The sequence below is a fragment of the Rhinolophus hipposideros genome, assembly GCF_964194185.1.
Source record: "Rhinolophus hipposideros genome assembly, chromosome: 23".
Taxonomy (NCBI): domain Eukaryota; kingdom Metazoa; phylum Chordata; class Mammalia; order Chiroptera; family Rhinolophidae; genus Rhinolophus; species Rhinolophus hipposideros.
In genome coordinates, this window is record NC_138069.1 from 15,790,298 (window position 1) to 15,805,130 (window position 14,833).

The window sequence follows — 14,833 nt, forward strand, 5'->3', positions numbered from 1 at the left end:
ATATAAGGAGAATAAAAAGAATGGGGAGGGAGTGAAATGTACTATTGTATGACTGGGCGGTCAGGGAAGACCATCAAGGGAGACAAGATCTGGATTGTTTCAAATGATCATTCTGGCAATTAGGTTGTACATGGGCAAGATGGGCGCAAGGTGAAAGGACACGGGAGGCCACTGCGAGAGTCCAGACAAGAGATGATGGTGCATTGGACTGGGGTGATGGCAGTGGCAGAGATGAAAAGTGGGTGCATTTAGTATACATTCTAAAAGTAGGGCCAATAAGACCTGCTGACGGATTGGCTGTGGAGCAGGAGAGGGGAGTTAAAGGTGCCTTGTTTCCACCAGGAGCAATGTCCGCTTGCATGTACAGCACAGGGTCAGGCCCTGAGTCCAGGCTCTGTCGATCTAGTTACAGCCAGCCAAACTTCCTATGTGAAAGGTCTAGTCCCTTATCTCAGAGGTAGTGTGATGTAAGTATAAAGATAATTGGTATCAGACTACCAGTCCCAGCTCTGTCACTTACCAACTATGTATCCTCACGCAAGTTACCTCAACTTTCTGAGCCTCAGTTTCCTCTTTTGGAAAAATGGGACAATAATATCACAGGGTTGTTGCGGATACTGAGATAGTCTATATAAATAGGACTGGCATAGAGCCTAATACCGAGTCAGGTCTTAGAAAATACCTATGTCAAACCAGCTCCCAGTTAAAACAAGCAGACAGAAAGCTATGGAGTAAGGGTTATCTTTATTTGAATTGCAAAGTATAAATATGAACCAGGTTTGAAAATACACGTTGTAACAGTTCAGAAATGGCACCAGAAACTTCCAGAAGGGACCAAGTCAGCATATGTTCGTAGTTTTGCAGAGGTGGGTGGGTTTACACAAAAGCCCTCCTCACCTCCAACCTTCTCTGTAGCAATTGATAGGTAATCAATTACCAAGAACAGTCAGCTCCAATGTTTTCCTGTTCCTCCTCAGCCTTTTTCTTCGCTAATAACTTCTCTCGATTATCCTCTGCTGCACTGACCCTTGCATGGAGTAGCACCAGAAGAATGGCAGGAGTAAGAGAAATGTCTTGACACAGGGAGAATGAGTTCCCACTCTGTGGGCCTGGGGCTACTGGGGGTGAGGGGCCCGGAAAGCTGCAAGCATGGAAGCCCAACCTCTTCTGAGATTTGGCAGGGAAAGGACACAGGGAAACACCGATATCTGTTACACATTGACATCAGCACCTTGGGCTTTCAAAAAACACAAACAGTAGACAAAATTGCCTAGGCAAGACTGCAGTCCAACTCATAGAGTGGATCTGAGAAAGTTAACTCCTACATCCTGACCATACAGATCGCCCCCTGTGGCACTCTTATCATGGAAGATCTCCGGAAATGTGGACAGACAGTAGATTACTACACACGGGTCACAGAGCCATCTCAGATCTGTGATGGCTGGAGGGTGATGCTGAGCCAGGTGGTAGGAGGATGGGGGTGGAGGGCCAGGAAACTGCCAAAGTAACAGTCTAGGCACTTGAAATATTATTGTTAGATAGTTAAAAACTAAATAAATTAACGTACATAGAATAAAATAAATATATAATTTAAGAGGCATTTTACAAACAAACAAACAAACAAAAATAGTTGTTATTTTTCCATTTGGGTAGAAGTCCCAAAACTCAGAGTTCTCAGGCTTGTGGTATTTCACAGTTAGCTCATCAAATCCAGCGCTGGAGGGTCCAAATGGCAGATCCCTTTGGTGACTCCTTGAGTACATGGCTTCTCAATCTTGGTTACTTTCTTCCAGTCCACAAATCTTTTCTTCTTCCTCCTCTCCTTCTCCTTCTCCTTCTTCTCCTTCTTCTTTTCCTTCTTCTTTTTTTTTTCTTTTCAGTCAAAGATCCTGGAGCATATGGAATTTAACTGGCATCTGAATCCAGGAGATAAGTGTTTAAACAAACTTTATGGGGTTAATTGGGGTGGACGAGAATCAGAAGGGCATAAAGGTCCCTCACTTTTGCTTCCTTCTGACCCAGATCCCATTGGACATATTCTGTTTGGCACTTGAAGGCTCTGGTAAAGCAATTGTGGGAGGCCCAATCTAGATGGCAACTGGGGACAAAGGAGTCTTCGTGGCTAGTTGTGAAGTCCTTCCCCTCTGCAGAGTCTGTCATTAGCTTGTGTCTTCTCAGAGGTAGCAGTCCCCAGCTGATTCCTAAAGCACAAGAGGAAGACTTTTAACGCTGGATCCAGTCTTAAGAGATCTTAAGAGTCTCCTACATCCAGCCTTAAGAAGTAGGAAGGGGTGGAAGAAGAGGGGATAAGGACAGGAGAAACTGTTCTCTCAGGCGTTTCTCTTGGATATCCCTCTTGCAACTCTCACCCTAAGTGGAAATGGAAGCACTGATGGCCTTTTTGAAAACAATTCTGCAATGGGACCCTGACTCTACAGTAGCCTGCCCCCAGGTCAAGCCAACCCCTCTGTCAAGAGAAGAATTCAGCATGCCTTGGAACAGATCCAGGAAAGGTGGTGATGGTGCCATGGGACAAAGGATGGACCATTACCTTGAGCTCAGGTCTCTCTCAGTGGGAAGTAGTCATGCCCAACTTCACTTTCTCTTCATTTTCCACATCATAACCTCCTCTCCTATGGTACCTGAGGAAGGTTAAGTTTTGTGAGCAAGCTCTGCTTGCTACAACAGGGTGCAAGTCCCAGAGACGGTCCTTTCTAAAGGACGCTGCCATGGTGTCTCCCTCCACTATTTGGAAAAGCCCAGAGTGATGGCAGCCTAACACCCTCTGGCCAAAGGTCCAACTGCCCCAAGAGATGCTTGTCTCTAACAGCAGGCTATGATTTGCTAAGAACTTCTACCTCATGTATACGATCCTCACAACATCCTTATGACAGGTAGGTAGACAGAGATTACAATTATTGAAAGATTGCAACCCTCAGGGAGACAGGTAACTTGGTCCAGGTCTCAAAACAAATAAGTCGTGCTGCATGAAAACGAACACTGAGTGCTCGGTAGGTCTCCCCCAACCTAGAACATAATCTGGATTGGAAGCATGGCCTCAGGTCCAGATGCCTCAGAACTGGACGGATATACCAATAGCACCACCCATGACTACCAAACCACACACTACTGCCATTAAAAGAACTGTGCCAGGAAAAATGACTGTGTGAAGAGGTAGGTTACCGGGCCTGCTGTGAGTAGTAGGACTTGCTATGGCCTGACAAGTTTGCACTGGGCTCTAGACCCTGGACTCACGTCATGGCAGAGAAGCCAGGTTCTTGTAGAACCTGTCCGCAGGAATGTCAATCAGACTCAAAGCCCAGAATTTGCACAGGATGGATGGCTCATGTGGTCACCAAGGAGAAGACCCAGGAGGAGGAAGAGGAATGGAAGTGATTTGCAGAAACAGCCTGCAGGGGCCCCCAACACTCACCTAAACATGAGAAGCCCCACGATGACAAGCAGACAGACAGAAGACAGCACCACGGCCACCACGGCCAGGATGGTTGTGTGGTCATATGTAGATAAGCGATTTTCCACTGGGAGGCTCAGCCCATGGCACCGCTCTCCGTGGTACCCCGGATGGCAGCTGGTTCAAGACAGAACAAAGCAGAGATGAGGTTAGTGGTTCAGCCTCTCACTCGTCAGTGGCCCACCTCCATGAGCCAAACCCCATTCTTCACACCCGCAGACTATCAGTCCCTGGCCTTCCTCTATCCTTCTCCAATAGGCCCCTTTGAGGGCTATGTGGCTTTCGTCCCTCACTCCTTGTTTCCTCTTCTCCACTCCCTCTGGTTCTCTGGCCTGAGGTTCCTGCTCCGGGCAGGGAAAAAGGGAAGGAGGACTTCCAGGTCTTGGCTAGATATGTTCCACATGTGGATGATTTATTGCATGTGTGTGAAGACATTCTTTTTAATTCAGTCAAGAGGACTTAGTCACAAGAGCTGGTGGGTTGAGCTGAAGAGATTCAGTATCAGTCACTCTAGTGAGGCCCCTCAACACTCCGACCCAGAAATAAACCCGGCCTTCCCCATCGATGCTTCCCGCGTCCCATCCCTCTCCGCCACTGCCCAACCTATTAATAGGTCCTGTGCCTTTGCCAGGAGTCACTTTTCTCAAGTTCCCTTCATTTAACTCCCAGCTCCCCCGGATATAGGGTCCAACTTGAAAGCTCAACTTCAGCCTTTGGCCTCTGAACGCTGGGCTGTCGGGCCTCCTTCATCACGGGACAGAGCAAACAAACCAAGATAACATCTTGCCCAGCTGTCCTGCCAAAGCATGGAAGAATGTCAGAAACAACTCCCTGGCTCTCTTCACTCAAGAAATAAATCAGATGGCAACTGCCTCTTCTAACACAAAGCATTTCCTGGAAGCTCTTTGGGAGACTCGGAAGCACTTGCAATTGAACAAGCACGTTTCCGTCCCTTCCTTTCTCTGAGCACTGGGAGACCCTTTGATGTAGGTAGGAGCCCCATGGACACGCAGCAAGGCAGAGCTGTTTTCCCCACAGGCACACAACAGGCAGAGGTGCGTGCTGGACTGTCCGACTTGGAGCTCAGTGTGCTGCCCAGTTACACGGGTAACTGCCCACCGCCCAGCCAGGGGGTGCCATGCCACTGGTTACTGAAGGAGGCACTGAGAACCTGGGGGCCCTTCCTCTTTTCTGAGCTCAGCCTCCTTCTGGGAAGCAGGTGGTGTACAGGGTGCCTCAAAGGAATCCCTTCTTCCTGCTGAGAGGCACCCGGGAAGTGAACCTGTCCAGACCTGGCAGCGGCAGAGGAGCCAGGCTTCCCCAGCCATCCTGCCCAGCACGCCTTTCTGCTCCAGCTTCTCCTGAGTGCTTTGGGGAACCACCTCATTACAGGATAAATGTAGGTCAGACCTACTATACACACAGCAAAGCACACAGTTTCTTGCCTGGCCTCTCCATGCATCTGTCCCATTGGCACAGGTGGGCAAAACCATGACCCCCGTCCTGTCAGGCCATAGAGGAAGCTCTCAGGAGCACCCCTGGAAAATCACTCATGCACAGTAGTTTATAGTTTATGAGACACTATTCTTATCTACGAGCTCAAATGAGACTCATAACATCCTGGTAGGCAGGGACAGCCCAATTTTACAAATTGAAAGACTAAGATTAAGGGTCAGAAAGATTAATTTACCAAAAGTTGTACAACTAGGAGGCAACAGGGCTAAGACTAGAAACCAGTCTTCGCAGATTCCAAGTTCCTTATTCTTTCCTCTCTGAAGAGTGTAGGTTACCCCAAGGAAACACATTTCTGATGGGTTGATGGGCTCCTGCGGCTGTCTGACCCTGCTCTCTGACTATTATTATTATTATTATTATTAACTTGAATAATAAATAATAAACAGCAAACATTAAAGGCTTACTATGAGTACTCTGTGCTAACTGCTTTACAAGGATCATTTCATTTAATCTTAAAAATATGTCTATGAAGTAGGAGTTACTATCCCCATTTTAAAGATGAAGAGACTGAGGCTTAACTTCTTAGATAATTTGCCCAAGGTTACACAGCTAGTGAGTGGTAGAGCCACTCTGCAATCTGGATGACTTCAGAGTCTATGCTCTCCTGGGGAGAGGGAAGCTGAACTTGAGCCTATTTTTCACTTCCAGCCCATCATTCAAAGCCCACAGGTAGTTACTCAGATGATAGAAATAAAGCTTGGCCTCAGAGTCCGGCAATTCAGTTACATAATCCCTCCACCCCCACCCTGAGTCAAAAGGATAATAATGTAAACATCCTAATATTACCCATCTCCCTCTCCCTTTGCAACTGACTCCTGGCTCCCCAGGGAAGGAGGAGGGATGAGTACATTCCAAACATCCCAGGGTGGGGGCAAGATCGTGTGTCTACCCCAGAGCTAGCGACCCATCAAACTGGGACATGTCTCTCCTACCCTTGTCTTGTGACCTATTTCAGAACTTGTATTACAACAGAAGAAAGAACCCCTAGGGTCCAGAGATGTCTTCCAAACTGGGTTTCTTCACCGAGCCCAGGAGGTGGAGGGGCCACTATTTGGTGCAGGGAACTCAGAATACATGAGTTCAGACTGGTTCTGCTGCTATTTCTAGGCAGGCAATCTTGAGCAAGTTACTTTTACTTTCCAAGCTTTGGTTTTCTCATGTAAAACACAGGAATAATAAATGCCTATCTCACTAGAGTATTGTGAAGATCAAATAATATAGATAAAAGCACTAAATAAGAGGCCAAGTCCCACGTATGTGTTACTATATAATCAGACTCCAGATGGTACTGCCTATACCTGAAGAGCAGGGCACCAAGGTCAGACAGAACCCAAGAGAAGGGGCTCGCCATTCCGTCTCAGCATCTGGCAGGGAGGCAAGTGGAGCCCCCAGGCCTGTCCCTCTGCCAACTGCCCCCAGGTTTCCTCCAGCCACAGGAAACTTTGCAGCCAATTTCTGGGTCAGCAGCCAGTTGGGAGCCCCAGGAAACTGCTCCTTGAGGGCAACTTTTGGCTGGTGCCACAAAAGGGTTTTCCTGTGGATGGTGGCTACCAAGGGCTGGTTTAGGAAGCCAGCTAGCCTCAAGCTCACCACAGCAGCCTGGACACACCCTGTGGCAGTTCCTGGGTCTGGAGGCAAGGAAGAGCCACAAAGGGCCCCAGCTGTAGGTGCCAAGATGTCACATTCCCCCAAACCAGGAGCTCTGTATCTTCTTGCTGCCTTCTGCCCTAAGTACCAAGGGCTGGAGGCAAGAGACAGCCACACCACAGAATCCAGCCCCTTGAAATCTGCCTAGGAAGCAGACAGAAAGTCTTCAAATCAGACTGCCATTCTCTTTGGCTAGTAAAAGCCTTGAGACCTCTAGACTAACAGCTGTCCTATATAAAATCCTGCTCAAACTCTGTGAGGACACACAGGGAAGAAGGATACAAGCCAACACCCAGGGCAGCCTGGGGACATGAAAAGCATGTTGGACTGGAAGTCAGGCACCTGAGTCCCTGTCCTGTTTCCATCCACTTATTTAGCAGTTGATCTCAGGCAAATCACTTCCTACTTCCTGGCTCTAGTTTCCTCATCTTCCAAGTACAGACAGCAAGCCCTGCCTACCCAGCAGAGGGCTTTTGAGAATTGCAGGCCAGAACTACATCTCCCCATCCCCTAGAATGGCTGGCACCCTGTAGGTGCTCAACACATACCTGTTGGGCTCATGTCATATTAAATGTAAACGGTGAAGCTCCGAGGCAAAGGAGAGAAGCATCATCATAATTATCACCACCTTGGCCCTGGGCACCCTTATCTGGGACCTCAGGGCTTACATGGTTGGTTGAGCCAGCTCTCCAGGAGAGCAGTCTCACAAGGCTTCTCAGTTGAACAGTAGAAGTCCATCCACCAACGCCCTGAACCAGTTTGGCCCAGATAGATTCCTGGCCTCAATCCATCTTGACTACCCTCAGAGTCACTGCCTCCACCCTGTCCTAATGATGCCATTTTATAAATTTAAGACAAACATTTCCTGCCCTGTCCCAAGACTTTGGGAAGGGTAATGTGGGGACTGTCTATGTCATTCTTACACAACCCCCTCTAATATCAAGCTCCTGACAAGGATGTTAGAGGAGAGGACACACAAGTAACTGTGGACATGGTAGGGCGTAATGGGTCTGTCTGCCAATTGCCAAGTACAGGGTAGCTCTGCTATGTGAGATCAGATGGAACAAGGAAGCTTTAAAAAGCCAAGGAATCTGCACCAATCACCAGAGAAGAGATGCCAAGCAGCCAGTCTTCTTGATAGTTTGAGAGGGGGTGTGCACCCAATAGTCTCCTGGCCCTGTCTAGAGTCTCCCAGGTCACAGGGCCTACCTACCTCCCCATAGGGCCCTGTGCCCAGCAGAAGAGAGTGGATATTTACAGCCTGACGCGGGTGTTGGCCTCAGGCATACTGGCGACATTATGACTGCCAGAGAGCATGGCAGTGCCGTCATCCCTGAGGGATTGCCAAGACAGCCGTTTGCTGGGCTTGGCCTAGCAGATCGGCTGGGGAACCCACGGTCTCTCCACCCATACCCCTGCCCAGGGAAGGGTGGTGCTGTATGACTGGGGGCTGATGCCTGCTGGGTTGGGTTCCATTTCCTGTCAATCTTGCACAAAGGAAGTGTTCTCTCCCACCCCATGGCCAAAGGCCAATACTCACCATGTCCCACCTCCTGGCCCTTGTGGGGGAAAGGAAAGGGGGGCAAAGGTTTCTCCCCACTCCCACGATGATCACTCTGTGCAGTCCTGCCATGCCTTGTGGGTAGGACTCAACCCACATTTGCTCATTCACGTGCACACGTCTAAGTACACACACACCTGCACACAGCATGTGTCCAAATGCATCTCATACCTGCCTGCAAAGCTTGGGAAATGAGGCTATAGGAACTGCACTCCACATACTGAAGTAGGTGTGAGGCAGGAGTGAAGGACCTGCCTTCAGGTGTTAGCTCTCCTAGCCACATGCTCCTTTCTGAGCAAGCAGGAAATGTCCCCAAGGATGAGAGAATGTCACAGACCCACGCCACAGGAAATTGCATCTTATGCAGGGGGGAGCGAGCCCCTTCCTCTGACTAAAAATATTTCCCCTCCTCCCAACTTCCGCCCAGAGGTTGAGAAGGAACTGGGTAGAATTATGAATTCAAGGAATAGTGACAACAAGGAACAGCCACGTGGCTGACAAAGAGTATGCCGAGAGTCAGAACTGGGGCAGGGACACTTACATGCAGGATGGAGCCCGGAGCTCCTTCACGTATTTGCATTCTCCGTGGATGCAGAAGTCCTTGTATTTCCGAAGACATGGGTCTCTTTTCTTCCCTAACCCCTTGCCTTTCTTCTTTCTTTTCCCACGCTCCTCTTTGCTGGGTGTGGCCAGAGCTTGTGGTTTGGAAGAGAAAGCAGCTGCAGAAGAAAAGCACTCTGATAAGTCTTTCTCTCTCCTGGCAGAAAGAATCAGAATAGCACAGCATCTAGAAGCAGGATGTACTCTTTGATCTCACCTGAAGTCAGAGGCCTGGGAAGGCCCTTTGGCTCAGTGCCTCCCAGGGGCTGAAGGAAGACGGGGCAGAATCACTAGAAAGTGGTAGAGAAGTCGAGGCTAATAGGGGTCCCAAGGAAGGCATTTCACAAGCTCAGTTTGAGAACCTCATTCCAAGAATGCTAGTTTCTGTTGAGTAACTGCAGCCGATTGGGCAATTCTACCAACTTCACACCCACCCCATTGTCCATCCCCATCTCCTATTCCCCCACGCCCACTTGGTTCTATTTTGGCCTCATTTCCTGATGCCGCACTCAGTGACCCACTTGCAGGAAAATAGTGTCAGAGATAAAAATTGCTTCTGGAGAAGGTACTTGAAGGGGTTTTGGGGGGTGGGGTGGGGGAGGAAGCTCCTAAAATAAGAACAGTGCCCATGCCCAGGTGGCCTCTTCTGGGCTTCCCATTAGCACCAGGGTACCATAAGCCCAGGGCAGAGCCAGTCTCAGGGACAGCGAGCAAGTCATCCCTGGTCAGGGCCTTGCTTTTTTGACTTCAAGCGAAACATTTTCCCTGCTCTGTGCCCTTTGTAGCTCACCACTTCTCTCAAAGGTCCATTTCCGTTTTCCCCAAATGTCCTGTTTATACCTGTCTAGGATGGGATGTGTACAATGTGTACAAGGGGTAGAAAGATGAAAAGTAAGGAACTATCCAAGAAGGAACTAGAACAATGACTCCCCCATTCTTTCCATACTTCAAAAGGGAAAAACCACCTCATGGAGACATTCAGCAAGGACTGACATTCAGCTATGTCCATCAGCCCAGGGGTCTGATGTCAGTGTCTCTCTTCCCTGCCCCATTAGGAAAAAGGGGCCAACTGTCCATGGCTGTAGCCTCATGTCTGGCAGAGGATGGGCAGTATACATTAGACTGGAGATCTAGCTTCTTCAAGCTGGAAGTGACTTCAAAGAATATCATGGCTTTCCATCTTGAGATGAAAACTTGAGGTCCCAAAGGCAGTGACTTGCCCAAGGTCATACAGCGGTGGGATCAGAAATACAGTCTCTGGATTCCATATCCAGTGCTCTTTCCCAGCACACAAAGCTGCCTCACACACCTCCATCCCCTACACCAGACAAATCTAGAGCAGCTGGAATGTTGAGTCAGGAATGAGACAATGAATGGGCTCTGAAGTCAGCAGACCTGTGCTCCAATTTCAGCCATGCGATCTTGGGCAAGTCCCTTAATCTCTCTAAACCTTGGGGTTCTTGGTAAAAAGTAGACAGCAAGAGTTCCCATCTCAGAGGGTTGCTATAAGATTAACCTACAATAACATGTTGAATGCCTAGAATACAATAGGCACTTAATAAATGGTAACATTTATTTTAAGTTATAGGATACCCTGACCTGAAAAATAGTCTTGACCCAGCAAAGCCAAGGGAAGGTAAGAGAGACAGGTACCAGTAGTTCCACAGCCCCCAGTTTCCTCTAGTCCAGACCCAGACCCCTTAACACGGTGTGGCAGATGCTCAGAGGGAACCAGTGACCGGAGCTGTGATGAAATTGAGGCAGGTAACCCAAGCCAATCAGAGAGGGGAGGGAGAGAGTGACAAGGTGACAACTGGGCTCCTGCCAAGCAGAGGGAGCCGTGAGTCAGGTGTGTAGAGGTATGAGGAGCAGCCATGTGGGTGGAGGGTGAGTCACAGCCCAGCTGTGCCCAGCCTAGGAGGAGAGGGACAGGAGAATCCAGAGCTGACCCCAAAGAGCCACTGTGAGAGGATGAAGGGTGGGGGAGCCCAGGCTCAGCTTTGCAGCAGACCTTTGATTTATACAAGACAGAGACAGCACCTAAGAGAAGTTCTGGGTTAGGAGGGAGATGGGTGGCTGCAGAGTAGGTGGGGCTAGAACAGGTGGGTGTCTTTCAAACCAAATATAGTCATTCCGGGCCTCCAGGGCTCAGCCCTGCTCCACCCTCAAGAATTGCTGCAGGTGCTGGGAAGCAGGCAATGTCAGAGGCTCTGGACTCTGCCCTGTCTGCCACAGCCCTTCCTCCCTTGGAGTTTCTCTCAGGGACTCAAGGTGGTCAGGAAGACTCCAGGCTTTGGACAGGATTTGTAGACACGGAGCATTTCAACACAGCTCCCTAGGGATCCAGTGCTCATAATTCATAGCGTCCTAGGAGGTGCTGGCCTCACCTGGGGAGACCAAGAGTTCCTCATTCCCCTCTGTTTCCCCAACCTGGAGACAGGTGGATGAAGGAAACTAACACTGCACATCTACTATGTACCTCGCATCTCCACATTTGTTATTTTACATATAATAGTCATTTGATGTGAGATTTAGGACTTGTGCCCATTTTTACACAGAAACTCTAGGGAAAGCATCCCGAGCATTCCTTGTTCCTACCATCCAGCTTATGCCAAAGGAATGTACAGACCCGAGATACCTTGCCAGTCTCAATGTGCCCCAAAGTACCCAGAAGGGCAGTAACTTGACATATGACACCCAAGAGCAAGAAAGACAGGGGGACCCATATTCCAGGATCCCTCACTATGCTTTCCAGGCCACGAACCTTTTCCTGGAAGTCCCCCATGAATACCCTCAACCCACAGGTGTGGCCAAACAGCCTGAATCTCAGAGCTGCTTATTCTTTACCCGCCCACGAGGGTCTGAGGATGGGCAGTCCCCACACCCACCTCTGAAAAGGTCCAGGTCGGCCTCTTCCAAGTCCAAGACTTCCCGGCCCCGGCCGCCTCCCGGAGGCAGCAGCTGGTCCGTAGATTCAGTAGGAGAGCCCAGGTTGCTGGTTCCAGCCGCCAGCCCTCTCCGAAGCCGCTCCAGGCTCTCTCCGGTCACCAACGCCGAAAGCACTGCGGGTGAGGGGCGAGGCCGCATTAGACCGCCCGCCCAGACCCCCGGTCGCCACAAACCAATGCCGGCGCTCGCCTGCCAGGGAGCACGGGCCCCACCAAGTGGCTCACGCCGGGGGAGCTGCAGCGACCTTTCCCCATACCCCCAGCAGAGCGTCCCCATCCCCCCCCCGACCTCCGGGGGCGTCGGCAGCCCTCTTACCTGCAGCCAGAAAGAGCTTCAGCACCACCGACGGCAGCAGCTTCATGGTCCCGGACCCGGCGGAGGCGGCGAGGCAGCGATCACTTTGGAGGCGGCGGCCACGGGGCGCTGGCACCGGAGCTGGGGCGGGCGGAGCGCAGGAGATTCCGCCGGGCACGGTCTGCTGCCGGCCTCGGGGTGCAAGCCTGGCTGGACCTGCGCGGAGCTCGCGATCGCTGGGTGTCTGTCTGCTCACTCGGTCCGTCCGTGCGTGCGTCCGTCCGCCCGAGTCCCTGCACCCCGGTTAGGTTAGCCAGCCGCGTGCCGCGCGCAGCTCCTTCGGTCTACTGAGCGTTCCCGGCGCGCGGCCGGGAATAAGGCTCTGGCAGGCGCCGACGCTCCGCCCCGCCCCGCGCCGCCCCTCCCCCTCCCCCTCCGCCACCTCCCCCTCCTCCTCCCCCTCCCGCGCTGGGACGCTCGCCGGGCTCCCGGCGCCTGCAGCGTAGCCCCCGACCCGGCGGGCGCGGCAAGGAAGGGGGCGGGAGTAGGGGTGGTGCCTGCATTTTTTGGGACCAGGCCTGGGCAGCCGCGGCCTGACTGTGGGTAGGACTGATGACCGACAGGTGGCGAGGACCAGTTCCTACCTTTACCCAAACCCTCGTCGCTCTGCAGCCTTGTGACTGCTGAGCTGAGCTCTGCCCTTGGACACCCCTTGTTCCTTCCCTTCTCCCAGGCCTGGTCTAGGGCCATCCCTGCTCCAAACCAGGGGTCTCCACCATGTCACCTTATGAGTTTAGGAAGCTCGCTTCTTTGACTAACAACACTGAAAGTAGTAAATAATAATACATTTATTTATCATTTAAAAATTAGACTCATGAATGCCAGGAGGTCTCATGAGCCCTGGGTAACCAAAGTTGCAGTTGCAGGCACTTGGTATCCATCCAGGAAAAGCAAAGGAAGAAGTTAGGATTCTTCCAGCTGGGGACTGGCTCCCCCCATCTTTCCCCCAGAGGACCTAGTATCCATTAGGATTTTTGAACTATGGATTATAATTCCTAGGCTTCTGAAATTGGGGAGACACAGGTTGTGAAACAAGCCTCACACTTTTCCTTGCCTTTGAACGCCATCTTCTTTCCCAACATAAAAACTGAGTCCTCGCACAGGACGCCGCTGGCTATCCTAGGTTGCTATGTTCAACAGATGCCAGGAGATTGATGTGTTTTTCCTCCAGCCTATGTAGTATTTGTATTGGGGTCTTCTGGAGTCAATGTCCTGACCAAAAAAAAAATGACTCTCAGTAGGTACTTCAGCTCTCAGGGACATGCTGGGGAGGAATTTGTGTGACACGGGCTGGGTTGGCATTCAGAACCCTCAAATTGTGCCAAATAGAATTGCTTGCCTTATTCAGTCCACGTGTAGGGATAAAAACAGGCCTGCTATTTATACACAGTGTATCCCACTGTCCCTCCCCATCCCCACATTTGCAGGGGTCATTCATCAGGCTCTGCCCTCTTTACCTCCCCCCAGCAGCCCTCCCCAGGCCTAGGTTTCCGAGGTACATTGGAATCACTGCAAACCTCTGTTGGAAACCTGCTTTTGCTACTTACTGTGTGACCTTGGACAAGATATTTAATGTCACTGAGCCTGAAGTTTCCACATCCTTCAAATGGGCATAACAATAATAATGCCTACTTTGTAGAGAGGTTTTTGAAGACTGAATGAGAGAATACATATAAAGCAATTAGTACAGTGCCAGGCATATTATAAACTCTCAATAAATGTTACATTATCGTCATCACCATCATCATCACTAAGCATTCCACCTTGACCACTCCGTTCCCTTAGAGGCCTCTTTTCTCCCCAGATCTGAGGCTCCACACTGTGGTTAGGCTGGTTTCAGGCGGAAGCTTACCTGTCACCTATTTGGCCAAGTGCACTGTGGAATTATTCCTTTGGGTGATCAGTATTGGTCCTTGGAACTCAATGGATGGTCTGTAGGCAGGCCACTCCTTTGTTCTCCCCCAGCAGCTGCCTGACCACCTGCTTCCCCAAAACAAAACTCTCCCCAGGGGAAGGTGGAGGGAAACACTTCCCGACACACAGCCAAATCACCCCCCTTTCCACCCCCCTGCCTGAGGCCAGGTTCACACCCTGCTCTCCTGTCCCAGCCTGCCTCTCCCCGCCCAGTGCGTGCTCTGTCCTTCCGCCTTCTCACCCCTAGATCAGCCTTAGTCCCATTCATGGGGCAACTCCAAGCTTTCATCACACCTGGAAGCCTCACCCCAGCTAGTTTTGTGTGTCAGCCAGGGTTTAAGGGAAGGGCATGGAAAAGAAGACAAAAGGCCTGGAATGCATTTGGGACAGTCATTTCCCCTCCCTGAACACTGAATGTCCTCTGACCAAAAAAAGAAATCTCAATTAATGCTGGGGTAACCTCATTAACTCGTTTATTCCATGAATATTCACTGAATGCTTTTCAGGCACTAAGGACACAGTAATAAACATGATAGCTAAGGATGTGCTTTCATGGAGCTTATATTCTATAGTAGAGGGAGACAGGCAAGACAAAGTCAATAAGAAAGGAAAAATAGATGCTAAGATGACAAGTGCCAAAATAGAAGTTAAAAATACAATGATGTACTATAAAATGATGTGTCCCAGTGCTTGGAAGGACAGTTTAGATTCGGTGACTGATTAGCAAAGTCCTCTCTGAGCGGGTGACATGTAAGCTGAGGCCTAAATAAGAAGAAGGAACCAGACTTGTGATCATCCTTGGCCAAAACAGTCCAAGCCAT

At 50.4% G+C, this 14,833-nt stretch overlaps 1 protein-coding gene across 2 annotated transcripts; it reads right to left on the minus strand.

Annotated features, from left to right (window-relative positions):
- Positions 1-726: 726 nt before the first annotated feature.
- Positions 727-12,402, minus strand: HBEGF (heparin binding EGF like growth factor). 2 transcript variants are annotated; one of them, XM_081035410.1, is made up of 6 exons: positions 12,060-12,402; positions 11,684-11,857; positions 8,737-8,914; positions 3,434-3,589; positions 2,552-2,642; positions 727-2,201 (listed from the first exon to the last, which is right to left on the minus strand). In XM_081035410.1, exons 1-5 carry the CDS (start codon positions 12,103-12,105, stop codon positions 2,570-2,572), a joined length of 627 nt encoding a protein of 208 aa, XP_080891536.1. In that variant the 5' UTR covers positions 12,106-12,402; the 3' UTR covers positions 727-2,201; positions 2,552-2,569. The 2 variants fall into 2 exon arrangements, with proteins under 2 accessions (XP_080891536.1, XP_080891535.1); XM_081035409.1 differs by lacking the exon at positions 2,552-2,642 and having other exon boundaries at positions 12,060-12,387.
- Positions 12,403-14,833: the final 2,431 nt, after the last annotated feature.

Excerpts from the sequence above, each read along its gene's own strand:
- HBEGF (XM_081035409.1), bottom strand. The coding sequence starts at position 12,105 with ATGAAGCTGCTGCCGTCGGTGGTGCTGAAGCTCTTTCTGGCTGCAG. Across the intron at positions 3,590-8,736 it reads CTCCGGGCTCCATCCTGCAT|CTGCCATCCGGGGTACCACG; the intron begins GTAAGTGTCCCT and ends GTCTTGAACCAG. Across the intron at positions 2,202-3,433 it reads GTGGGGCTTCTCATGTTTAG|GAATCAGCTGGGGACTGCTA; the intron begins GTGAGTGTTGGG and ends CTTGTGCTTTAG.